This window comes from Lepidochelys kempii, chromosome 7, assembly GCF_965140285.1.
Source record: "Lepidochelys kempii isolate rLepKem1 chromosome 7, rLepKem1.hap1, whole genome shotgun sequence".
Taxonomy (NCBI): Eukaryota; Metazoa; Chordata; order Testudines; family Cheloniidae; genus Lepidochelys; species Lepidochelys kempii.
Genome location: NC_136386.1, coordinates 103,335,179 through 103,362,751, shown reverse-complemented (window position 1 = coordinate 103,362,751; position 27,573 = coordinate 103,335,179). Strand labels below are relative to the sequence as shown.

The following is a 27,573-nucleotide window of genomic DNA, read 5'->3' as shown; positions in this document are numbered from 1 at the left end:
TCCAAACAGCTCTTCCCCAGTAACCAGTATTAGTTTGGTGGTGGTAGCGGCCAATCCAAGGACGACGGGTGGAATATTTTGTACCTTGGGGAAGTTTTGACCTAAGCTGGTAAAGATAAGCTTAGGAGGTTTTTCATGCAGGTCCCCACATCTGTACCCTAGAGTTCAGAGTGGGGGAGGAACCTTGACACCTGCTGTGAATTTAAAGAAAATCTATGGACAGAGAGGACCGGGGAAGGACATCTCAACACAAGGCAGATGAAAAAGCCTGGTTGAAGTTACCTGCAGTGAGAGACAGGAACAGAAGCCTTAAGAGGAAGAGGCTTGAGGACATGCCAGTCAGCAGGACCTGGGTTTTGGGAAGGAATTCTTGAGCCCAGCCAGGGGCTGAACAAATTGTAGAGTAGAAGGAAGACTTGTTTTCAGTTGACACTTGAACTACAATGTTCTCTTAATAAACCAGACCCCAAGAAGGCACGTTATTTGACTAGCAAATGACTTCATACAGTTTTTGAGAAGATCAAGAAGGGGAAAATAAGAGAGCAGCAGTAGGAGATACGAGACCGGGTCAAGTTAGCAGCAACCAACTTACCTCCAGAGTGAGCTCTCTCTCTCTGTGTGCGCAGAATGGGAGGCTGCATGGACAAGCTCTGCCTGCCCAGTACCATGGGTACATACTTGAGCAGTTAGATCAAAGCTAGTTTAGGTATGTCCACACATGCTACAATCAACCCTCCCCATTTCAGTGCAGATGTACCTTAAGAGGAGAAGAGTGAACCCAGTTGAGATCAATCCCATCAGGGTCCTCAGGCAGGCCAACAAAACCTTGCATTCAAAAGGAATCCAATGCTGCTGACAGATCTAAAGAGGATCTGTATGGACACCTGGGGTGAAATCTTGATCTCACTGGAGACAAGGTGAGTTTTGTTATTGACTTCAGTGGAGCCAGGATTTCACACCTGGACGTTTATCCATTGCCAAGAGGATATTACTGACCAAGATTAGTGCAGTCTTCACAGTAAAAGAGATCAGGGAAACCTGAGGATTCTATTGGATGCCAGAGTTGTTTTGCCACTGTATTCTCAGTAGTTTTGTCCAAAAAGGGGAGGTCATTTTTATTCTGTACCATCCATTTAAATAGCTGAAATGGAAAACTCTCACATTTCTGCAATTAGTAAACTACTGTAAGTGCACACTGAGTTCGACAATACTTTGCCATTAGAAAAGAAAAAGACCCTTGTGCTACTTTGCAGGCTGTAATTGTTTGGGTAAAACAAACATCTCTCTCAAATTTTTCAAGTTTTTGTCCCATCCCTCCCAGACATGATGGACTCTGATTCTCACGACAGCTGTAGCAAAAATGCAGCCTTAAGCATCATTTAATTATAGTGGTTCAGACATCCAAGTCAACATCAACTCCTTAAGTGATTCAGGGCATACAGCATATGCCCAACAAAGGAGCATTCAAGTGACCTTAGGATATAACCTTTAGGGTAAATATCCACTGACACATAGGGAATTTGGCATTCATCAACCAATTAACAATAGAAATTGTGTGCTTAATTCTCCATGTACTTCACTGCATATTTACCCCTGCAGACTGAAATGTTCAACTGATGAAATGTAAAGCCAAGACGAAGGTAAATGGAAATGTCTTTAGATAAGCTATTACCAGCAGGAGAGTGAATTTGTGTGTGTATGGGGGGGGAGGGTGAGAAAACCTGGATTTGTGCTGGAAATGGCCCAACTTGATTATCATGCACATTGTAGGGAGAGTGGTCACTTTGGATAAGCTATTACCAGCAGGAGAGTGAGTTTGTGTGTGTGGTTTTTGGAGGGGGTGAGGGAGTGAGAGAACCTGGATTTGTCCAGGAAATGGCCCACCTTGATTATCATACACATTGTGAAGAGAGTGGTCACTTTGGATGGGCTATTACCAGCAGGAGAGTGAGTTTGTATGTGTGTGTGTGGGGTGGGGGGGGCGGAAGGTGAGAAAACCTGGATTTGTGCTGGAAATGGCCCAACTTGATGATTACTTTAGATAAGCTATTACCAGCAGGACAGTGGGGTGGGAGGAGGTATTGTTTCATGATCTCTGTGTGTATATAATGTCTTCTGCAGTTTCCACGGTATGCATCCGATGAAGTGAGCTGTAGCTCATGAAAGCTCATGCTCAAATAAATTGGTTAGTCTCTAAGGTGCCACAAGTACTCCTTTTCTTTATATGATTTGTTCATATGGGTCACAGCACTAGGGGAAAAAGTGTTCCTAACAGAGCTATATTCTGTATTTACACTATATTCACAAGACAAAATGTAGTTATACTCTTACATACAAGTGTCTCTGCTAGCAAAACAGTACAGATTTGGTTACATTAGGGTGACCAGATGTCCCTAAATTATCAGGAATGTCCCGATATTAGGGGCTTTGTCTTATATACGCAACTTAACCCCCCATCCCCTGTTAAAAAGAGTTCTGATTTTTTACACTTGCTATCTTGTCACCCTAGGTTATATTCATGAGGTGGACAACATGATTTGTTCTTAAACATTTCTTGTAAACAACTAGTACAAAATAAAATGTGTTTTCATTCGAAAAGTAATGTTTGTCCATGTCAAGGCAATTCTAGAAAATGGCTGCTGTAAATCTGAATATGATCTGGTTCTGGATAAATCTGGTTCTGATCAGGAATGCACCACAAAAGTAACATACTAGGGTCTCTAGAGGCACAAATTTTGTCTACTGAACTGTTTAAAAAAAACATATCAACAACACAGCACTGTGTTTTAATTGTTAATAGTGACAAACTGCTGAGGAGGGCTGGAAAATTTACAACCTGTTATAACTAATGCTACTAACACTTGAACTGTGATCTTTCTCCCCCCTCAAAACAATTAAATGTATCTATAATATATCTGAATTATTAAAAAAGGATGCCACATGAGCACTGATAGTCTCCTAGTTGCACACAGGGATTTTCTGGAAGCTAAATGAAATGCTGACATATGTCTGTTCTGTAATCTCATGGTTGTTTCCTACTAAAGGAAGAACTGGAATGCAATGCACTAAATTACTAGGGCATAAGGATATGTTGCTTAGGTTTTTAAAAAAGCAGTTGTACTGCTGGCAAAACAGAGCTAGTTCTGTCACAAGCAATTTATTACATCAGTAATTCAACTTTTTTTTTTTTTTAAATAAAGTCTGCCTCTGTGCAGAGCTCAGCTAGCACTGGGCTGGAGACAAACACCTCCAGAGTTTAATTAGGGTCTGTTTACATCTACAAGATAATTTCATTTTCTTCAAATGGTTAAAGATATCATTCCAGATGGGTCCGCTGACTCTGCAATTTAACATCCTTCTGACCTTAGAGTCTATGAGTCTGTAAACAGCAGGTTTGAGAAATGCAAAGCAAAGTCTGTTCAACTGAAAGCAATCCAAGGGAGGTCAGGAAATTCAGAGTTAACTCAGTGTTTGACTTGCCCTATGGTGACTAGGTTCTAAAAGGTCTCTGGAATAAGGAGGGGAGAATCAATTTGCATAAAATAAAAAATCCTCCCTACCGACCCCCATACTCCCTGATCTCTGTCCCACTTCCATCATGACTCTTTGCTTGTTTTAGCACTAAACTTCAGACCAACTTTTTTTTTTTTTTTTAAACTTTTCTGTAGTGTTGGGATAAATGGTTTTTTACTTCCAGATTCAAGCTGAGATTGGTACCAAAGCCAAAACACTGTTCTCATGGCACATCTGGCTGAGACCAGGAGCCAGCTTGCTGGAAATCTCATGAGAGAGAATGTTTTCACAGCTCAGAAATGGGATTGTGTTGGAACACCTAATATATATAACGGTTAAGCATAGGCTTAAGCTTTTCTAGATTGTTGTTAATGGGTTTTAATTTAAATGTTTTATTGTTATTAGTGTACTTTTTGGATTTAATTTCTTTTGATCTATGTCAGTCATAAAAACAAAAGCAAAACAAAAAACAGATGACAAAATAACAAAGCTCCCTAAACTTTTGTGAGGTTTGACACTACTGAGCAGAATGGATCCTCCAGAGACCTTAATCAACCATTTATCATGCAAATATATATTTAGATGAGTTATAAAATCTGTATTATTACCAGACTTCCTTTGATATGCATTCTTAAACTCATTAACACTAATAGGCAATACACAAGAGGTGGGAACAGACCCCTCTCCCAACACATTATCGAAAAAAGAGAAAACAAAAAGAAATTCACACAATGACAGTGAATTTGACATTCAGATAGTTCATCTGGCAGACATGCAGCCTTTATAATTCACATTACTAAGACGGTCCATGGCATTGTTTTTAAGAGAACAAGTGTAATAATTAGCAATGTGAAGCCTTAGTGACCATGGCTGGAATTTTCAAAAGGGCTCACCTTCCATTTAAGAATCTAAATAAATGGCCAGAAAAGGTCAGCAAAGTAGGTGCATGTTGGGTGCTGAGCTCTTTTGAAAATATGGTCCTAAGTGTCATTATGGGAGCTACTGGGTTCAGAGAACTTTTGCAAATCTGGCCCCAATGGCAGGTATTGAGCACTTTCAAATCTGGCTTTTAATAAAAGCATAGGATGACCCAGTTTAAAAAAAGAGAACAAAAAGTATGAGAATTATCAGTGTAAAAATGTGGGAAGGTTTGAAAAAAAAAGTGAAAGTAAATTATTAAAAATTGCAAGTCAGAGGCGCCCAGAAAACATTACAACAAACTGCACTAGTAATCAGCTTGCTAGAATGTAGGCTAGATGTATGCACATCAACCACAACCAATTTCTCCTCAGTAGCAGCAATACAGACATGCAACTAATGGTAAAAAAGAAAGATAATATAGGGCCCAATGTTCAAACTTGGACACCGAAGTTAAGGCATCCAAAGAGGCATTGCGATCCCTCTGTGCTATAGCAGCTTAACTCAACTGTTTTTCAGTCATATGGGAACTGCCCCTTGACAAACAAAACAAAACAAAAAAATCCCACTCTTTCAAAATGCACAAAAGGGTTACATTTTCAAAACAACTCTACTTCTAAGCCAGAGCAAATTTTTCTAGATCTAATACAACTTGGACAATTGGGTTGATGGTATAAAGAAATCACAGATAGTATGTTGCAAATGGGAAACTGTATTCATGAAATCTTCATAGCAAAGTCTCTTTTAGCCTCTCATGGGAAAAAAAAAAAAAAAAGGAGTTGTGGACACCTGGCAGTATCAACACAGAAATGCAATTATGTTTTCACGTTAAAATTTTATTTAGCCTTAATTGTAACTAATGTACCCCACCTCTGAGTGAGGAACATCCAATTGTGCCTAGAGAAAATTAGAACATACTTTGTAAAAGTAATGCTCTTTTGAAACAGCATTTTAAAGAATCCCTCGATAGCTTTCTTTTTTCTTTTAACAAAATCGAGACTGAGCCAATTAAATTAATTTGGGAGGGTAGCTAAATAGATTCTAACCAGGTAATATTTTTATCTTGTCCAGGTTACACCATCTGCTCCTTCCCCTTAGTCATTTTCTTTCTCTTCTAACTGCAAAAGGTTTCAATTTTAGTTAAAAATGTGTTGATGATGGGGGGGGATGCTTTTATGATTTTTCTAAAAAGTTTTCTCCAAACCTCAGCAGTAAATGAATGTGCAATCAACATATTTTTTCCAACCTCAGGTAGAATTTCTACTGCGTGCTAACTTGTTTCATATTCTCCATATTCTTGTCCTCCTCCCCCCCCACAAAAGTCAATAATTAAAGTGAGATGAAAGGCAATTAATCAAAATTAGTCATTTCCTACTGAGAGGAATAATCCTGCTAAAATCCTGTAAACTAATTGACAATAGCCAAGAGGTTAATGAAGAGTTGGTTCCAATTCCATTTTCCTTTTTTTCTTCACTGAGTTTATGACCACGGCACAAGTAACCAGATTCCCTAGGCCACAACCCATTTAATACAGCAATGTGCCCAGCCAACACTCAACAGTATACTGACATCAGAGAATCATAGTGTCTGAGTCTCCACTTCCTTGTACCTTGTGTAGTCATCTAGATCCACACCAAGTGGCTTTACAATGTTACCATATAAGAAAGGTAGCATTTTCCACCCAGTTTACATTCTCTCTGTAAAGGTGCAAATGAGCTATAAAGAATCAGACTTTTGGAGAGAAATTCACGGTATTGCTACTGCCACTTTATACTGCCCACAGGTGGCATAATTAACTCTCTACCCCCTTCAAAGGTGCTCCCCCACTGCAGGGGTGTGCCAGAGGAGCATCATGGTGGGAAATGAGGCTGGGGCAGCTATTTCCTAGTGGTGCAACCCTAGGTAGTACATTGGCCTCCATATGGGCACAGGCATGAACAGTGCCTGGAACAGAAAGAGGGAAAAGGCCTGTTAAGGATATCCAGTCCAATTCCCTGCTAATGCAGAATTGTTTCCTACAGCATATTTAACAGTGTTTTGTCCCATTTTCTTTTCTTCAAATTTCCAAAATCTGGGGATTCACGCAGTCCCATTGGGAGACAAAGCCATAGATGCATACAGCTCATTGATTGCCCCCTTTCTTAATTTCATCTTTTTCTCCTTGCTATACACTTATGTACAACCGTAAAGCATCCCTGGACCTCTTTGACATTATACCATTCAGATAGGTGTGTGGTGTGCACTTATTTCCCATTAGCCAGGCTACATATACATACCCCCTTCAACTCTTCCTCCTCCTCACAAGCCAATCACTCCAGCCTCCTGATCATCTTCATTGCTCTTCTCTGAGTCACTTCCTAGCATTTATTTATTAAGTAAAGCTCAGCTCATAACACAGAGGAGCTGATTAAAACTTGGTTCATTGATTTTCAGGATTCAGCACCAGACAGTGGCAGTAGCTCCCCTGAAAATTCTCTAGCACAACTCTTTCCTCCCACTGTGGCTACTATTGTACAGGGCAGGTACAAATTGCTGGAGGATTCTCTGCTCCTTGAAGTCTTTAAACCACGATTTGAGGACTTCAATAGATCAGACACAGGTGAGGTTTTTCGCAGGAGTGGGTGGGTGAGATTCTGTGGCCTGCGTTGTGCAGGAGGTCAGACTAGATGATCATAATGGTCGCTTCTGACCTTAGTATCTATGAATCTATGAAACTGATAAACTAAATAGTAATAAGTTACCACGACCAGATAGTATTCACCCAAGAGTTCTGAAGGAACTCAAATGTGAAACTGCAGAACTACTAACTGTACTCTGTAATCCATTATTTAAATCAGCTTCTGTACCATATGACTGGAGGATAGCTAATCTGATGCCAATTTTTAAAAAGGTCTCCATAGGTGATCCCGGCATTTACAGGCCAGTAAGCCCGACTTCAGTACTGGGCAAACTGGTTGAAATTATAATAAAGAACAAAATTGTAAGACACATACATGAACATAATTTGTTGGGGAAGAGTCAACATAGTTTTTGTAAAGGGAAATCATGCCTCACCAATCTACTAGAATTCTTCGAGGGGGTCAACAAACATGTGGACAAGGGGATCCAGTGGATATAGGGTACTCAGATTTGCAGAAAGCCTTTGATAATGTCCCTCACCAAAGGCTCTTAAGCAAAATAAGATGTCATGGGATAAGAGGGAAGGTCTTCTCATGGATTGGTAACTGGTTAAAAGATAGGAAACAAGGGTAGTAATAAATGATCAGTTTTCAGAATGGAGAGAGGTAAATAGTGGTGTCCCCCAGGGGTCTGTACTGGGCCCAGTCCTATTCAACATATTCATAAATGATCTGGAAAAAGGGACAAACAGTGAGGCGGTAAAATTTGCAGATGATACAAAACTACTCAAGACAGTTAAGTCCCAGACAGACTGCAAAGAGCTACAAAAGAATCTCTCAAAACTGGGTGACTGGGGAACAAAATTGCAGATGAAATTCAATGTTGATAAATGCAAAGTAATGCACATGGGAAAACATAATCTGAACTACACATATAAAATGATGGGAGCTAAATTAGCTGTTACTACTCAAGAAAGAGATCTTGGGGTCATTGTGGATAGTTCTCTGAAAACATCCACTCAATGTACAGCGGCAGTCAAAAAAGTGAACAGAATGTTGGGAATCATTAAGAAAGGGATAGATAATAAGATAGAAAATATCATGTTGCCTCTATATAAATCCATGGTACGCCCACATCTCGAATACTGTGGGCTGATGTGGTCACCCCATCTCAAAAAAGATGTATTGGAATTGGAAAAGGTTCAGAAAAGGGCAACAAAAATGATTAGGGGTATGGAACGGCTTCCATATGAGAAGAGACTAGTAAGAGTGGGACTTTTCAGCTTTGAAGAGACAACTCAGGGGGGATATGATTGAGGTCTATAAAATCATGACTGGTGTGAAGAAAGTAAATAAGGAAGTGTTATTTACTCCTTCTCATAACACAAGAACTAAGGGCCACCAAATGAAAATTAATAGGCAGCAGGTTTAAAACAAACAAAAGGAAGTATTTCTTCACATAATGCACAGTCAACCTATGGAACTCTTTGCCAGAGGATGTTGTGAAGGCCAAGATTATAACATGGTTAAAAAAAGAACTAGTTATATTCATGAAGGATAGGTCCATCAATGGCTATTAGCCAGAATGGGCAGGGATGGTGTCCCTAGCATGTTTGCCAGAAGCTGCGAATGGGCGACAGGGGAAGGATCACTTGATGATTACCTGTTCTGTTTATTCCCTCTGGGGCACCTGGCATTGGCCACTGTGGGAAGACAGGTTACTGGGTTAGATGGACCTTTGGTCTGACCCAGTATGGCCGTTCTTATGTATTAATCAGCTGCATGAAGGTTCTCAATTCCCACCTGTACGCTCTGTGGTGAATGCAGGAATGCAGTAAGGTTAATACAGATTGCTGAAGTGGCTAGTTTGCTGTGCATGCCAGCTTTCTTTGCCAGCTGTAAAGGCTGTTTATGCCTTATTCTTGATGCTCAAGACATTTCTAGGAGAATAGGACTTATTTTGTCGTAAAGTTACTTGGATAGGAAATAAAGTACACGGTGGGCTGGGGGGCAGACTTTAAGGAGATCTTTACCTCTTCTACAGCAGAACACGAAGAAAACTGGATCATAGCCTCGAAGGCGGCCACTTTTTAGACCCCCCCCTTTTGTCATTGAAATGTTACCACAGTGACCCCCTCCTTCTGTATCAAGGAGAAAGGTGGGTCTGCTGCATAAGGCCAAACACAGACACATCAAGGAATATGAACTATAAAATGCTTTTCTCTTCAAACTGATACTTATGCCTCTGGGATTAAAGTTAAGAAGATAAAATGTACATGGAATACAAGAATGGCCCCACAGTTAGTTCTATGCCTTTGGCTCCAGCTCATTCTTGTTATGTCCAGCACTCATTAAGACTCTAGATCTGACATGTGGGCTTTTCACCATTCTTCCTCTCTCAAAAAGAGTTTAAATTCAAAAGAACTAAAAGAGGCAAAAAAAGTATAATTAAAAGACAAGCTTAGAAAGGAAATTGTGCCTTATTAAACACTTTTTTGTTGATACAATTTATTTATCACAAAAGCCCCACTCTTGTACTGGGATGTATGTTTTTGCTAGATGATATTTGAATCTCTGGAGCAGCAGAGAGACCATGTTGCTCTTTTGATCCATAATTCTATATGAAATATTATGCCAAATATACTTTGCTAAAGTGTTTGACTCTTTAAAGCATTTCTTGCCCATACAAAAGTGGCATACACGTCTTTCAGGTACCTTTTAAGACTAAAAGCTACAGGAACCTCATTAATGGATAGATCCAACAGAGTTTAGGTTCCTGATCCCAGGAGGCTGCTTCCACTAAGTAATAATTTCCAAGACAAGTTTTTAATGTTAAATTCTTCAAAGAAAGAAGATGGCAATAATTAATGAAATCACTTTAAAATGAAAAAACCTCAAAACGTTTTCCTTCATTACAGAACCACATTAGTGACTACAAAATTAAGGCTGCAGGAGCCTGTCCATTCCAACCTATGTTTTTCCGACCCTTTATAGATCTTGAATAAAGACTTCTTCAGGGCTGATCCTATTTTAAAGCTTAATCTCAACCTGAGGGAGTTTTTTCTTCTTTTATAGTTTTGTAACACCCTGCTTAAACTAACAGAAATTAGGGGGCATGGATGGGAAGAGAATACATATACTGGAAGCAGAGACTGCCTATGTATTGGGGCTTCTTTATATCCTCTTTCTTTTGATGTTTCTACTGTTCCAAGAATGTTTTCCAGGTAGGGAACATTCACCTAGCATTTTCTGAACTGATCACACTCTTAGCTTCCAAGCCTGCAAACATTTCAGGGTTCAGCGAGTAACCTACATATAAGAATAGTCCCAGAGATTATATATTTTGGTAAATATTCAGATTGGTAATTTTAGACTAACAAAATATTGTTCGAATTCTTTTATAAGAGTGCAAAGTATATCTCCTGGAATGTTTATTACAGACAGGCAGCAGCTACTTCGTAGTTAAGCTTGAAGGTAAAGACAGAGGCTAAAAATTCCCATTGTAAGTCAATAACCTTTCACCAAAAGAAACTGATCTCCCTGGAGCAAGCTCCTGGCTAAGTGGTAAGGCACTCTGGTCGTTTGGGCCTGTAGACTATAAGGTGCAGTGCCCAGACAAATAAAAACAAAGACATATTTTTCATATTAATTTGCAAAAACCCTGGAGGGCTCAGCAGGGTGTTTTCATTCCCTCAGAGGATGGTGCGGAGGATTTAGGACCCAGATTCCTGAACCTGTGAGTGTTGAGAATGTAGCTCTAGGGCTGCAGCTAACTATGGCACAGTGAGGGAAAATGGATAAACTCCGGAAGGTATTTAAGGACATATTCTCATTGCTACAAGGGTGGACTTCCCTTATAGTAAGAGGAGCCAAGCTGGCACAGAAATCCTACTGAATATCATAAGGGGTAAAGAAGGTACTGATTCGGGAAGTTGAATTAATGTTGAGACTGGGGGTAATCAAGGAATCGTTTAGTCCTGCTCCTGAAACTCTAGGGAGGCATCTGTTTCTGTGTGGACTTCAGACAGGTAAATGCCATTTCCTGCTTTGATATCTTCCCTATGCTGCGGGTGAATGATTTACTAGAGTGTCTTAGCCAGACCCCATATATTACTATTTTAGATCTGACCAAATTCCTCTTAGATCTGGCAGATTCCTCTTTCCTCCTCACTCTCAGGAAAACACAACTTTTGCTATCTCAATAGGCTTGTTCCACTTTGTCCACTTTCCACCATGACTTTGGGTTACATGTGGCCCAGCCATCTTCCAGAAGTTGATAGAGCAGGTATTACGATCTCACCATTGTTATGCAGTGGCATTTCTAGATGATGTTGTGGTCTACCGCCAAGAGTGGCTTATTCACCTCTAAAATCTGGCTGCAATACTGCAGTCCTCCATGAGGTCAATCTCACAGTAAATCCCGAAAAAGTGCCAGGTGGGCAAGCAAGAAACCAAGGTAGAGACAATGGGTAGTACTCCCATCCCAAAGACTAAAAACAGTGGTGTGGTCCTTTTTAGTCATAGCCAGCTACTAAGATGATTTTTTCTGGAACTTCACTGTAGTGCCCCTCACAGATCTTGCCAAGACATCAATCTTTCGGCAGGTCACCAATGTGACTGGGCCTTCCAGGGAAAAAGTAAACCGTTTCCGCTCGGATTTCTGAATGTCACATCTCTTCCTAGGGTTGAGTTTGTGTGTACTTTGGTTTCTGACAATTGTTCTCAATTTTCCTCCTCTCTCTCCTAACTCCAAAATGCCTTGTTTTAGAAACATGCACTTAGTCCTCCAGGGACTTAGAAATCAGAATGTTATTACTATTAAAAGCCTTTGGGCCAGCTCCTCGGAGAAGCATGGAGGAAAGGGGGTTGTGATCCATGTCTGGTTGGCCATCGTTGCTGGCATAATTTAGAACTGAAGTATGGTTGGAGAAACTAGCCTCTGGATGGCCTCAAGATTAGGGTTGCAGAAAGGTGGCTCTGAGACACCTATTCTCTACATGGTCCGTGACCTGACCTTTTATCATGTCATAGCATGGTTATATGGTGTCTAAAGAGACCTTTCACTTCACTGAGTGCTTATCATGCATCCTGGGAAAAACAAATGAAAGAAGCTGGATGAATAAAAAAAGAAGGTTTTAGTAGTTTAAATAATCTGGCTCTTCTCTAATTTTCAACCTCCCATAGTCTCCCTCTGAACAGACCCCCAAGGAGAGCCCTTCAGAGGTTGGAGATCCATGGAGGGCCAGGAGGTGGATGGGGAGAAGCATAAAAGCCAGTGAAAAGCTAATGCAGCTTGAGGCTATGTTAACTGTTTCCCAACCGGCTCTGTTTTGGGTGAACCATCATTGAGGGCAGGTGAGGCCCAGAACTTGTGGTTGCTAGGGGAAACCCTAGCAGTTAATGGACCTGAGCTGTCAGCGAGCCCATAGGGGCAGACAGCTGCAGAGCCAATGTAGAGACACAGGGGTTTTGTGCGGATTTACGGAATTCTGTGCATAGCACTGCTTCCTAATCCACAGAGGTAGGGCAAACTGACAGAATAACTTGGGGAAAACTTCATGAGGTTTCCTCCCGCAGGGCCCTCTTGTGGTTTCTTCTGAAGCTGTGGGGTGACCAGGTGCACAAGTACGAATTCGGCTGATGGTTAAAGGTTGTGTATATCATTCAGGCACTAAGATATAAAATCTGTCTGCCCATTGCTGATATGAAGTCAGGAGTTACCAATCACATTACCATTCCTTGTGGTCAAGTTACCAATTTCAGTTTGTTTTTCTAGTCTGTGTAATAGCTGTGATGTGCTGCTGAACAGAATTCTGCAAGGATATTTATTACCTATCGTTTTAGAAAAGCCAAGCTATTTTTCTTATGCAAACTTTAGAAATCGCTCACTTTCCCCCACAAACACACCAATCTCTTTTCATTGTTTGTCCCCTAGCTTGCTATGACTGGCCACTGGCCAGCACCTTTTTCTTTTCTTAACACGAATGACAGTTTGCCTTTGAAGCAGATGCCAAAGCTGCTGTTTGGCTGATCAGCAGGGAGCTCTCCTGCATGACACTCCCTCTCCTCTCCTACCTCCTTTCCAAGAAACATGCAGTCACTGCACCAGCAGAGACGAAAGAGCCCTGAGCATGTTCACAAATCCTAAGACTGAAAAGCTTCGTAACTGACAGAGTAAAATATACAAAAAAGCCCATGTATACGTAATATGGATGACACAACATATGCACATCCAAGGTGGTGTGTTTCAGTTTCTAATATTGTAGAACAGACTGAAATTAGTGAACTGGGCCTGAAGTCCAAGACCTCTTTTAGAAAACACCATTGTATCTTTAATGTCCATAAAAGGTCAGGCTGTCAGCAGCAGCCTCCTAATACCATGCTTGAGTATCCACTCAGTATTGACTCAGAAAGAAGAGCGTCACCTATTGATTCGTCACCATAACTTCCTAGATTGCCTTGTTTTTCCCCTCGGAAGACTCCCATCCAAATAGTGAATAGGCCTGACTCTGCTTAGCTTATGAGATCTGATTTGTTCACAGCTCATGCTGGTATAGTTGCAAAAAATAAGAGCAAAGTTCATCCCTCACCCCATGCAAAGCCTACAAAGCATTCACATCCCATTTCAGACTTCTTCAAAACAGGGTGAAGTTGGGACTTATGTGGTGCATCATGCTTGTGCTGATCTGCACAGGAATGAACTTCACCAAAAGTGAAATAACAGAAAACCTAGCACTTTATTTCCTACATACTAATTTTGGTCATGGGCTTTATTCTGGTCATTTACCCTTATGATTGTTTGTGATGTCACACTGGCAAGATAACAGCATTGGAAGTTCTGATACAAACGCCTGCACTGTATTATAACAGGGGTTGTTCAAAATGACAAACAATTCATTGCTTCTTATGGCGTTTTTCTCTCTTCCACACCAGAGAACTCAACATGGCAAATTTTGCTCTACTAACAAGTTTTATTGTTTCTACTTCTGGAGGGATTTTTGTGGGAAGCTTTGACTGGCCTCACTGTGTAAACTTTTGCTCAAAAGCTTCCCAAGATAACAAACTACAGCATAATTTCCTCCCCACCAACTAACGCTAACTAATATTTGCACTTACCCAGTAGAGGGGTTCATGATACAGCCACCTTTATCAGTAGATGCTTTGCAGGTACAGCCCCTCTCCAGCGTATCATGATTCATCCCAAAGTTGTGGCCCAGCTCATGAGCCAGGGTTACTGCTGCACCAAGAGGGCTGTCTGAATGATCCTCAAAGAAAAAAAATGAATTGTGAAGCCCATGTACAAGAAGGAATGATGGATAAAAGAATACATGTTTGCTATGGATCCATCCTCAGTATCCTAAATTGTTTTATAAGCCTCTCCATTATAATTGCAGCTACTCGATTGCTGTTAAATGGATAAAATTACAAATTATCAGCATCCCCTCTTCCCTCAACAAGCCATTTAGGTTGGGATTATCAAAGTAGCCTGTGGCATCGGGACACTCAATTCCTCATGGCAACTACGCATTCAGATAGCTGAGGCAGCTTTGACTATCTTCGTAGTCTCTCTTCTACAGCTAGAAATTCTCTCGTAACCCCTGCTCATTTTATGTCCAAGAATTTGGATATTGCATTAACAGCAGAAAATGATTTGCACATGTCCTAAAGGATGGGGATGGCAGTGGCATAAGAGAAGGGAATGGGTGAAAGAGGGCAGGACATCCTGCACTTTAGGAGCTCAATCCCCACAGTGCAGTGAAGAGGTTTGACTTTGTCTCTAACATCCACTACGAAGCTGAAGCAGAAATTATAGCAGCTGTGAGCTCAAGCAACCATTTTACAGGACCTCATTTTTAATTAAAAAAGTAAAAAAGACACAGTCCTCACGTGGCCTCTAGTTAATTCCTGTAAGTGTTTTACTTGGTGAAAAAGTAAAAAAATAGAAACATTGGCATTGATCCTTGTGGGAATGTTGTTTTCCCAAACAAATGTTTCTGAGAAATGCACTGTGTGGTTTGATTAGGGGCTACTGATCAGATTAATGTTTTGGCCTGGCCGTGAATAAAAGAGATCTTTCCATAAAAGCTCTGTATGACATCAATCACTTTCCTTGGGAAAAAAACCATCTTTCTTATAAAAACTCTCCCAAAAGGCATAAAACATGTAATAGAAATGCATGATTTACGTTTTATCAGTCAGTAAATGGAATTAGTATGTACTGCTGCCTGTTTTAAAAGCATAAATGAATATATTCAGCTTAAATAACTTCTGTTATTGTCTTAGCCAGCCTTAGGACTAAAAAAAAGTGAAAGGCAAAAAAGTGTCTAAAATTTCAGCCTTATATAAGAGAAACCCTTAATAAATTATTTGTTTTAGATTTTATAGATTCCTTTTTCAACTCTCTAATATTTTAAGTAAATCAATCAATTCTCAAGTAGAAAACACATTTGAAAAAAGAATGTAATCATTTCAGACGACAAATGGCCACTGTTATTTGGCTCATGGAGTAAATTCAAGGAATTTTATCTTCAAAACAAACAATCACAAAGTGCTCTCATTTCAGGATCTCCTGAATCTTGCAATATTTAATACAAAAATGTTGTTTCTAAAATTCCACTTATGCTTGAGCTGTGTGTGTATCGTATTTTAAAATGGATGTTTTCGGGGAAGCTGAACAGCAATTTTTTTGTTGTTATTATGGCAAACTGCAGTGTGCACATGTACATTTATAATGTTTTTAAAAAATGTTCTCTCATGACACATAGTTACACACCAAGATGTCTTAATATCTAGTTTGATTGATCTCTGTGGGTGCATGCACTGAATTTCCCAAATATTTAATCAATAGCTGTAATTACACCTGACTACACAGAAGAACCAAAAGTAAAACAGGGCTGCGGATTGACAGGACAATGATGTAATGTCCCCCACATTTTAACAAAGCAGCACAGAAAGTCATGCCTTTAAATTAGGGATCTGTAGCAGCCGCATTCACTTTTAGATGTGTTCAACATTTAGAACTTTCTTCAAATCCTGAACAATTTAGAGAGACAATAAACTGAGCCTGTAACAGGGTGGCTTGCCTCATGAGCTGGAAACCCTGTGGCTAAGCCAGCTCTGATTAGAGCATGAGCCCCGCTAGAGAGGGATCAGGTGTTTCTCCTATAAAGAGCAGCTGGAAGCTGCAGTGAAGATGGGGGAGATGTTCAGGGAGAGTAGAGATTGTTGGGTTTTGGGACAGACTCTAGCCAGGAAGGGCTGGGAGTAACCTGTTAAGTCAGGAGAGACCCTGAGCAAGCAGGGGAGAGAGTGCAAAAGTTCTCCAGGCCGGGAGGCCTAGGAGTAGGAAGAGAAACATTTGTCTGTTGGATGTCAATTTGGGAGTTTGAATTTCATTTTGAATTATTTTCTGTGAATAAACCCAGACTTGCAAGGAGGGGTTCTTTGACCACAGAAAAAGTGTGGAGAGCCTGTGTAAGAGGCCCTCAATAAGGGGAAACAGAGGCAGGGTTCTGAAGAGTGACCCCTCACCACGAGGGGGTTCTCAGTAAGGGGCAACCCTATTACAGCTGTTACTTTCATGCTCACAGCCATTTCTCTGCACAAACAGTGAGATTCTTCTTATTTCAACATCTCCTAAGATAATAATTTTTAAAATAATGATTTGCACAGTCCATGACAAAATTAGAGCAAGAAATGATCGGAAATGTAATTATTACAGCACATGCGGTTCTCATTACTTGCTTGGATCACTCTGAATGCTATCAGGTTTCTAGAGTGGGTTTTTAAAGACAAAGAATGTGATGTCTCAGCAAAAGAGGTTATTGGAAGACAGCATAAATTAAGACTATCCAAACAAACAGTAATATGCCCAGTTTGATAGCAAGACCATTTAAGCTCAGCAGCACTTGAGAAATGAATAGACTTACAAGGAATGAGGCTTTGATTTATTCCTCTACATTTTTTTAAGTTAAGTTCAGTAGTAAAAGTCATTAGCAAACAGTTTCACAATCGCCAAACAGGAAATCTTCTCCTGTTGAACACGTTATAGGCTGTTATACCAAATATGCAGTTGCTTTCAACTGAACTCTGCTGCATTCCACTGAGATTCAGCTTGAACATTAATAATAGAATAACTTTGTCTAATGCTGCTGCAAACTAGCACCTCAGTCCTAGAACTAACTCCAGGCAGGCTCATTAAGTTGTAAACTGGGACATTTACAAAAAAACACTTTCCACTGAGGTGTTTCTTAAGTTAAATAAATCTCAGTGGCTCAGTTCTGTACTTCTCACTAAAGCTAACCTCCCATGAGAGGAAAACAGTTTTTGCCTGAATGTGTGCAGCAGAATATGTCTGAGCAAGAAAGCAACATTTTACCTTTACACTTAACTTGCATTAATATTCATGGAAAATATGAGCCTCATTTATCACAAAGAGAATCAAACCACCTAGAATGTATATAGCAGGACAGGTGCTCAGAGAGGCATGATAAAAGAACCAAGATAGATTAGATATTAGATTTGAATAAGAGTGCAGACAGAAAAATCAGACCAGACAAGGATAATAACTTTCTTTGACAGGGTAACAAGCCTTGTGGATGGTGGAAAACGGAAGATCTTGACTTTAGTAAAGCTTTTGATCCTGCCTCGCGTGACCTTCTCAGAAACAAACTAGGGAAATGTAACCTAGATGGAGCTACTATAAGATGGGTGCGTAACTAGTTGGAAAACCATTCCCAGAGAGTAGTTATCAGTGGTTCACAGTCATGCTGGAAGGGCATAATGAGTGGTGTCCCTCAGGGATCGGTTCTGGGTCTGGTTCTGTTCAATATCTTCATCAATGATTTAGTGAATGGCAGAGAGAGGACACTTACAAAGTTTGCAGATGATATCAAACTGGGAGGGGTTGCAAGTGCTTTGGAGGATAGGATTAAAATTCAAAATGATCTGGACAAACTGGAGAGATGGTCTGAAGTAAATAGGATGAAATTCAATAAGAACAAATGCAAAGCACTGCACTTAGGAAGGAACAATCAATTGCACACATACAAAATGGGAAATGACTGCCAAGGAAGGAGTACTGTGGAAAGGGATCTGGGTGTCACAGAGGACCACGAGCTAAATATGAGTCAACAGTGTAACACTGTTGCAAAAAAAGTGAACATCATTCTGGGATATATGAGCAGGAGTTGTTGTAAGCAAGACACGAGAAATAATGCTTCTGCTCTACTCCATGCTGCTGAGGCCTCAGGTAGAGTATTGTGTCCAGTTCTGGGTGCCACATTTCAGGAAAGATGTGGACAAATTGGAGAAAGTCCAGAGAAGAGCAACAAAAATGATTAAAGGTCTAGAAAACATGACCTATGAGGGAAGATTGAAAAAATTGGGTTTGTTCAGTCTGGAAAAGAGAAGACTGAGAGGAGACATGATAACAATTTTCAAGTACATAAAAGGTTGTTAACAAGGAAGAAGGAGAAAAATTGTTCTTCTTAACCTCTGAGGATAGGACAAGAAGCAATGGACTTAAATTGCAGCAAGGGAGGTTTAGATTGGATGAAACTTCCTAACTGTCAGGATGGTTAAACACTGGAATAAATTGCCTAGGGAGGTTATGGAATCTCCATCATTGGAGATTTTTAAGAGCAGGTTAGACAAACACCTGTCACGGATGGTCTAGATAATACCTAGTCTTGCCATGAGTTCAAGGGACTGGACTAGATGACCTCTCGAGGTCCCTTCCAATCCTAGGATTCTGTGATCCTTCCCCCTTTTGATATTCACAGATTATTTGGTATATAGTGACTTCCACCACCTCTGTGCTTAGAAATGCACTTCCAGAGTGGTGGGAGCTCTTTTGGAGTAGGGTGTGTAGCATTTTGAAGAGCATGTACATGAATATGTGCCATGTGTTGGAGGGTTTGAGCGCTGTAGACTCTAGGGTTAGAAACCAGTGATTAATTCACCTACATATCCTTCTTTCTGAAGTGTTGTTTTTTGTGTATTTCATTTTTATACAGGAATTAAATTTCAGTGCTTGTGATTTGGTTTGGTTGTAGGTTTTTGTTTTGTTTTGGGTCAAATTTGACCAAAATTTTGTTTTGGGTCAAAAATCTGTCTGTTTTTCAGAAAGATTTAGCTAAAAAATTAGAAAAGCACTTAGGGCCAAGATTGTGCAAGCATTACATTATGTAAGGCCTTAAGTGCTTCCATTTATTTCAATGGGACTTCTTAAGAAGTAGGGAACTACTCAATGTGAATAAAGCTGCACAAGCTGGCCCATGGTTTCTAGAGCTCTTTGTATAGTTCTAGAAAACATAAAGCATTATTTATCAGCCTAATATCCATAACCCCGAAAACATTTTAAAGAGACATTCATTTTTGTAATATGACCAGTTGAATAAAGTAATTTAGTTTTTGTTTATAGAGTGAACTTTTGTAGTGAACAAGGTAAAACTTTGCATTAAAATACAAAGTAACACAGTATAGGAATACTGGGTGTGAGATAGTTTAAAAGGAAGAAATCAAGGAATTCTACTGTGGATGGTCCTCCAGGTTAACAGCTCCTACTATACAATATTTTGAGGACTTTCAATGCATGTAACTTTCAGTGAAATCAACAATAGTTCTTTATGCCAGTCCAGAACCTGCTGTATATGCCAAGCATGGTAAATAAAACAATATTTTATTTTAAGATCCTTAAATAACTCAACACAACAGGGGATGTTATGAGCTGAGTAGCTAGCTTAAGTCAGGTTTCAGAGTAGCAGCCGTGTTAGTCTGCATCTGCAAAAAGAAAAGGAGTACTTGTGGCACCTTAGAGATGCATCTGATGAAGTGAGCTGTAGCTCACGAAAGCTTATGCTCAAATAAATTTGTTAGTCTCGAAGGTGCCACAAGTACTCCTTTTCTTTTAGCATAAGTCAGAATTTCAATGTTTATATTGGTTTCAGTGCATCTTTTCTTTATTTGGACATGTAATTATGTTGCATTTATCACCAGTGACAAGTTCTGATAAAGGCCAAAATGTTCTAACTCATAGATTATGTGTATTAGTCACATGGCTGGACGCTGACAACAAAAGCAACAGTAATACCCTTTGTGAGAGAAATGTAGTTAACATGAATGCTGCCACTGTTGCTAGTGTAGATTGTGCTTGAAGTCTGACAATTACAGTAAAACCACTTTATTAGAAACACGGAAAATAAACTATTACACTGGAGGCTTTGTAAATGTATGTCCTTGGTACATGGTAAATGCAGTATTTCAAAATGTTATTTCTTATCAAAGATTTATGAGAGGCTTTCATTGCACATAGCACTGATATCCATATGTGCACAGCAAACTTGCGCATTTTGATCCTAATCTTGAAAATGCTCAGAACCCTGTGAATACTCCCACTGATTTCAAGGATTTCTATAAAGATGCTTAACTATATTTTAATGCAAGGTATTATTTCATTCACTAGGAAATATGATACTTAAAACAATTACACATACACTGTATGTAGATATAGACAAAGCAAGAGTTTAGATTGAAAACAGTACTAAAAAGCAGACTTTCCATGACAAGATACAGTATTATATAACATGAAAACTTTTTGCACAAGATGGACCAAATTCAACTTTTGTGCTCCCCATACTTACCATAACAACTCCTCCAGATTGCTCTGCAGTGCACATGCTCATTATAGGTGCCATGCCGATGGTAGTCCCTTGGAAGTACACCCCACTGAAGGAGGGGAGAGGAAGACAAACCACATAATCACCATTTAATACAAAATGAGAGAATCCTAATATTTTATAACTTCTTTTTCCTGCCAATCTTAGGCAACAATCCCACTTTCAAAATGCCAGCTCCAGACATTGAAAGTTGAAAACAATGAGGATCAGAAATTAGTCATGCAAATCTGTGGAACTGACAATGACAGAATCCCTGCTATAAGAAAGATGCATTTGAGCATCCTCTGGAGTTTCTGCTGCAGTAGGATTTTTTTTTTTTTTTTTTTGGAATACAATATATTACAACCATGCCAACAATTGAAAACTGCCATTGCTATTTAACTTGGGAAATGCATATAGACATGCTTGCAGCTCATGCAAGTGTCAGTACAACACAGTGCAAATTTATAATGTATTCGCTATAAAGTGTACCCAGAATTTATTAATCCAACTGAAATATTTTTGTATTTACAGAGCAATGAATGATATTGCAACAATTTGGAAGACCTCCTCCTGTACTTTAAGTAAGATACTGAATGTCTCAATACATTTTTGTTTTAATTTCTAAGAGTCATTGCACAGTGAACGTTTGATCTTTCAACTTATTATTGTCTACTGAATTAAAATAATTAAGAGAAAACATATACTAGCTCTGGTCAAGTATAAATATTCTCTATAAAAATATACTTTCTTGATCTGATTGTCATTGTGACCAGTGGAAGATTTTGTAATTATACCTACGAACACTTGCCTGTAGAAAATAAATCAATCTAAGCCATATAATTTTTGCAGTGTTGTTGTAGCCGTGTAGGTCCCAGGATATTATCTCATCCACTTTGCCTCTCTTTGTTAAGCTATACAATGACAGGTTTCTCACTTTATTTAGGTCACAAATACAGTAGAATCCTTACACTATGAACTGAGGAGTTCTTAAAGATTGAAAAGTTCATAAAATTGAACATCTCAAAATTACAATAGGAATGGTGCATAAGTTGAGGAATAGTGGACTGCATCACTTTCTTATGTCTTTCAGACCACTTACAAAGCAACTTCCAATGCATTGAAGGCAATGGAATGTGAAGGGATATCAGCTTGTTCTTTGTAGACAACACTTTTGTTATGGGATATTTTTTTCCATCTGCAAAAATGGTTAGTATAACTGGTCCTTCACAAGACTGGTGTTTATAAAATCAAGGTTCTACTGTAAAAATGAACATGCCAATCTCAATCTAGGTCTGTGGGGACAGGGAAATGTCTTTTTGTTCTGTGTTTGTACAGTGCCTGGGACAGTAGGGTCCTGATCCATGACTAGGGCTTCTTGGTGCTACAATAATAACATAATAATAATTAATAACAAATAAGAGAAGTCTTTAATTGAGTTCAACAGGCTTTGGATCAAGACTCTTGTCTGTTAAAATGGATAAAACTAGGCACCAGTCCTGCGAACATTTACACACAAGCTTAATTGTAAGCATGTAAGTGGTCCCATTAACTTCAGTGAGATTACTCACATGCTTAACATTAGGCACGTGAGTAAGTGTTTGTGTGACTGTGCCCTAGGCACAATTCTACACAGACGCTGCTCAGAGGAGACCCATGAGTAATAGTTTTTTGCAGAACTGTGTGAGGAAGCGGACATAGCATCTTCCCACACCAATGCAGCGTCCTGGGAAGAAATTGTGAGCTTGTGAGGATGGAGGGCTGCTTTTTCCTTTCAAAAACACAATCACCCAAACATTTTAAGAAAAAAAAAAAGTAACAGAACTTTGTGTGATTTTTCTCAGTTCCTGGAAACCCGAGCTAATAGTCATGCAAATATTAAATACACTGCTGGCTATACCTCACTAGTTGTGCATTGTCATGGGGTTTACGAGGTAGTAGTTTCAGCTTTCTCCAATCCAGAAACTCATGGAGGCTGGTGAAGGGGTCTTGTGTTATAGAGCATTTATCCATGTCATTCCACACCTCCACTCCAACCAGGGCTACTCGAATATTTAATGGCCTGTAGAACTAGTGAGGCAAACAAATGAATCTTTCTATATTCTGTTTTAGAGGAATGTGTTAAATCAATGCATGTTAACAAAATCATAATGTTCACACAATCCTCCCAGAAATCTATTTGGTCCCAGAAAAAACCTTTTCTCTTAGGATGAAAGAGGATGGTACAATGTCTCTCCACATAAATGAACACCTGAAATCACTGGCATCAGATAGAACATTTGCCTTGACCCAGAGAAAGATCTGACCATGGCTAACTATCTAGGAAATGTTCAGGAAAAACATTAAAACTCTCGGCAGGCCTCGTGGTAAAATCTCCATGTCCTGGCCAGGGTTGGTACTTTCCTAAAAGGTGCAACAGGGCAATGGCTTCCACACCCAATAAAATTCCAAACAAATTCATTGCAAGTCCAAGTGACCCCTAAAATTTCCCTTTGTTGCTACCACCAGTGCAGCACAACTGGTGGGAGTGCTAGTAAAGACTTGTAACTAAAATGTCAGTTGCCAGAGCCATCTAATCCTGCTCAAAGCAGGTCTAGATGACAAAGTGGTTCTAATATCAATGACCATTGATAAACTTGCACTAGTGCCAGCAATGGCAGGAAATTTTAGGAAAATAAGTCTAGTATGGAGAATACCTAGTAGGCAGCAACCATTCTAGCAGTGTTATGGCTTACAGTCCAAACAAAACCAGGCATATAGAGCATCTTTGTCTGATTTGTATGCTTTGCAGTCATTTGGGTGGCAGTGCAATTTACTGAGAACATAAACTGAAGCCAAAATGACTATAACATGCAAAATTAGTTTCAAACAGGTAGCAAATAAACTCCCTCCTTTCTTTAATAAGTCAGCAACACAGTTACAGAACAAGCCAAATTCAGTCCAGCACCTTGTTTTTAATCTAAAATTGCCTAACCTTGAGTAAGAGTCTTTGAGATACCAGCTGATAAGTTCTCAGTTAAATCAGACTCAGTCACAATTCCATTTCTGGACTCTCCTAGATTTTCTGAACATATGGTGCAGTACTGTAAGATTTAATCCCATTTTACATGGTGGTTGGTTTGTGTTCTAGAAGCTCTTATTAACAACACTGAACATTATACAATTCCTTTCATCCTGAAGAATCCTGGTGTATATAGTATTTTAAAAGAAACCACATTAAATACAAGAAGTCTAGCTCTACATCTACATCTATGTCTACACTAGCATTGCAACAGTACAATGTGACACAGTGGTGGATCATATAGTGCACAGCCTTGCTCAGAGCAAGGACAGTCACAGTAGTGGGGTGCATTTTTGCACAGTGTTGCAGGCACTTCTGTTTATGGACATGTGGTATGTAACAGGCATGCAGAGGGGTTGCAATGGTGCTGGCAACATACAAATGTTCTAGTTAAATAGAAAAGGCCTCAGAATGCAACAAACTTTCATCGCAGCCACTGGAATGCCCAAGTTGGTCATTACCTAAATAAAGTATCTTTGTCTAAGTTAGGTCTGTGGTTCTTCTCTTGTACTTAGAAAGAAATTTGTCAGGTCTAGGTTAATGTTTGCCTCAAAAATTGCATTAACAGAACCGTAGTCATCCCATTGCCACATGCACAGCACCCCCAAACTGTTCCATGGTTGTCGTAGTAAAAAATCTGCAGTGCTGGAAATCTAGGTCTTGCCATTCTTACTGGCTGACACATTCTCACTGAGAAGCCATTTTCTTGTCTTTGCAGGAATGGTGTGTAATAATTTTTGAATTTCAGAATGTTTTTCCTTCCCAATAAGCCTAGATGGCATAGATTTCACAGCAATACCCCTTGGAAATATTTGTGAGGCTTGAGAAAATTAAATATTTTTGATGCTCTTACCTTATCGACATAGTTTGCAATTTCTATCAGCCTCTGCTTAACTTTTTCCACATCCTTGCCCTGTCTCTGAAACTTAGAATGTAAAAGAGTAATGCATAATTAGCATTAGTATTGTCACATTTGCTGCAAAAATCACCTACCATTGTCAGACTGACATTAACATTGACATTTGGGGTTTAAATGCATAAAAGGCCAAAGACCCATTGACTTCCACAGGTCTCAAAATGGCACAAAATTTGGCACAAATTGCGCTAAGTGATTTTGTTTTCAGAAAAGATTCTAAAATCCCTTACACTGCTATGCAGAATCTCCCTAGGATTGTTTTTATTAAAGAAATGGAAAGGTTCTTCTTTTAGCTGTCTTTGCTATTGCAAGAAAATGATTTTTGCTATTTAACCAGCAAGGTTCAAGAAGAGGAATCTGTCACATTTTGAAAGAAAAAATGTAAATTGGAAAATAGTTCGTTCCAAGATTTCACATCTTTGGTTTCACTCCAGCCCGTTGAGATATTTTTAACAGTGTCTCTTTTTTATTTGTTTTGAAACCCACTTTGCAAACTCTGCATACAGTCTTGCTTAATTCAGCATAATTGCTAAACTACAGCTGAAGAACCAACAACACTGAATTCTGCTGTTTACTCTAGACAGTAATGGTCTCCAGAGGTCAGAGTTAAATAGTGCAATGGGGGCTCAACCACCTCACTGGGTCATGGCCAGTGAATACTTACAGGCGCCCATTTAAATTACTGCAAGAGGCCCCAGATGTTTGTGAGCACTACATTCCTTCCGAAGTGTTGCAAGGAACATTTTAGCCTTGGAACAAATACTTGTCACTCTTACACTGTTTTTAAATAGTCCTTTCTGTTACTATAGCCCTACTTAGATGACAAATATTGTTGTTTTTGCAATGCACGGTATTGTTCTCTTAAGCACAGTTGTTTGCAGCACCATGAAAACTGAACTAAACAATCACTTTCCCTCGAATACTCCCTATACCAACTGCATCTTTTCTTTAAAACTTTCTTACCTCTCGATTATCTGCAACAATAACAAGCTCCACATATTTTGTTATCTTCAGAGTCTCCCTTTTGTGCTGCCAAAACAAATAGAAATTTGTTTTTGCATCAAATGACCCTGAACACCTGAGTATCAGCTCTCGCTCACCCCAGCAAAGACATTGTCAAAGATAGTAAAAATTTCCTTCTCAAGCTTCATGCCACTCAATTCTTGGTCTCTTTTCTCCTCCTTACATAACCCTCTCCCTCTTCAATAAAAGGAGAGGATGTTTACATGACACTCACCCAATCATCAAGAAAGCTGGGCAGTACATGTAGGCAAATGGCCTTTCTGTAATTTGTAACCTTCCACCTTTCTCTATTTGAAATGCTCAGGTGACCCTTGCACAATGAAAATCTTTTTTTGTGGAAAGATCTCAGCTGTTTCTTGCAATACCTTCAGAGATGCACTGTGGTAACAACTTGTAATATTTCACATAATGGTCAACTAACCACTTAGCACAAAATCGAGATGTTGAGATGAAAATTAGTCAAGGGACCAAATGACATAAGAAGTAGAAATTCTTGAATTGACTGTACACCACTTCTAGGAGCCTGGGTAACAAATAAGAGCAATTGGAATTGCTCATTTATCAGCATAAATTTGATCTGGTAGGTATTACTGAAACTTGGTGGGATGATTCACAAAACTGGAATGTCAAAAACAATGGTTTTAACCTATTTAGTAAGGCTCGAGTGAGGAAAAGGGAGCAGGAATGGTGCTCTATGTTAAAAATGACATTACCTGTTTTCAAGTCACTAATAACTCAGAAGAAAATGAGCTTGAATGCTTATGGATCAATGTCCTAACAAATAAGGCACAAGATGGGGTACAAGTTGGTGCCTGCTATAGACCACCAAATCACAGGAACAGGATAACTGCCTTCTTACACAGCTATCTATAATGTGTAGGGAAAAAGAACCGAGTGATCATGAGGGACTTCAATTTGAGAGACATATGCTGAAGGTCTTATGCTGCTGGCACTAAAACGCCCTTCGAATTTCAAAACTTTATAGATGACAATTTCCTAATTCAAAAAGTGTTGCAGTCAGCATGGGGGAAATCTATATTAGACCTTGTCCTAACAGATAAAGAGGAACTTCCAACAGAACTAAAAATCAATGGTCGCTTATGTACATGTGATCATAACTTGATTACATTTATAATGTGCAAGCAGAATAAAGTCCAGACCAGTGATATACATGTTTGGTGCTTTAATAGAGTCAGTTTCACAAAGCTGAAAATATTTATGAGCCAAATCTTTGGGAGAAAAAAATGTAATCAGAAAAATGTGAATGATAATTGGGAATAATTTAAGAACATCTTCCTACATGCTCAAAAAAGCAACAATCCCACAGCAGAGCAAGAAGGCTATACTGGTTAAAAAGCCAACCTGATTTAGATGGAAAGTGAAGGCAGCTGTATAAAATAATATATAAGAAAAGGAAGAAAGGAGAAGCTGAGAGTGAAGTATATAAATCAGAAGTTAGGAATTGTAGAAAACTGATAAGAGAAGCCAAGGGAGGCAAGAAGAAATCTATGGCCTGTAGAGTTTAAGGACAATAAGAGGGAGTTTGTTAAATATAATAGATGGAAATGGTAGAATTATCAATAATACTGCAGAAAAGACAGAAGTGTTCACTAAATGTTTCTGTTCTGTATTTGGGGGAAAAAGGGTTGATGCAGTCTCATCATATCGTGATGACACACGTCCCATTCCATTAGTATCTCTGAAGGATGTTAAACAGAAGCTATTAAAGTTAAACATTTTAAAATCAGCAAGTCCAGATAACTTGCATTCAAGAGTTTTAAGACAGCAGGCCAAACAACTTGCTGGATTGTTAATGTTGATTTTCAATAAATCTTGGAGGACTGAGGAAGTTCCAGAAGCCAGGAA

The 27,573-nt window shown here is 39.3% G+C and overlaps 1 protein-coding gene across 1 annotated transcript in view; it reads right to left on the bottom strand.

Annotated features, from left to right (window-relative positions):
* Positions 1 to 27,573, bottom strand: part of ADAM12 (ADAM metallopeptidase domain 12) — a 353,284-nt gene that overhangs the window by 61,351 nt on the left and 264,360 nt on the right. Inside the window, exons 8-12 of the mRNA XM_073354062.1 lie at positions 25,648 to 25,713; positions 24,622 to 24,693; positions 22,608 to 22,777; positions 20,693 to 20,777; positions 14,166 to 14,314 (exon numbers count right to left, since the gene is read on the bottom strand). Coding sequence (XP_073210163.1) covers positions 14,166 to 14,314; positions 20,693 to 20,777; positions 22,608 to 22,777; positions 24,622 to 24,693; positions 25,648 to 25,713 — 542 coding nt within the window. The remainder of the gene's footprint in view (positions 1 to 14,165; positions 14,315 to 20,692; positions 20,778 to 22,607; positions 22,778 to 24,621; positions 24,694 to 25,647; positions 25,714 to 27,573) is intronic.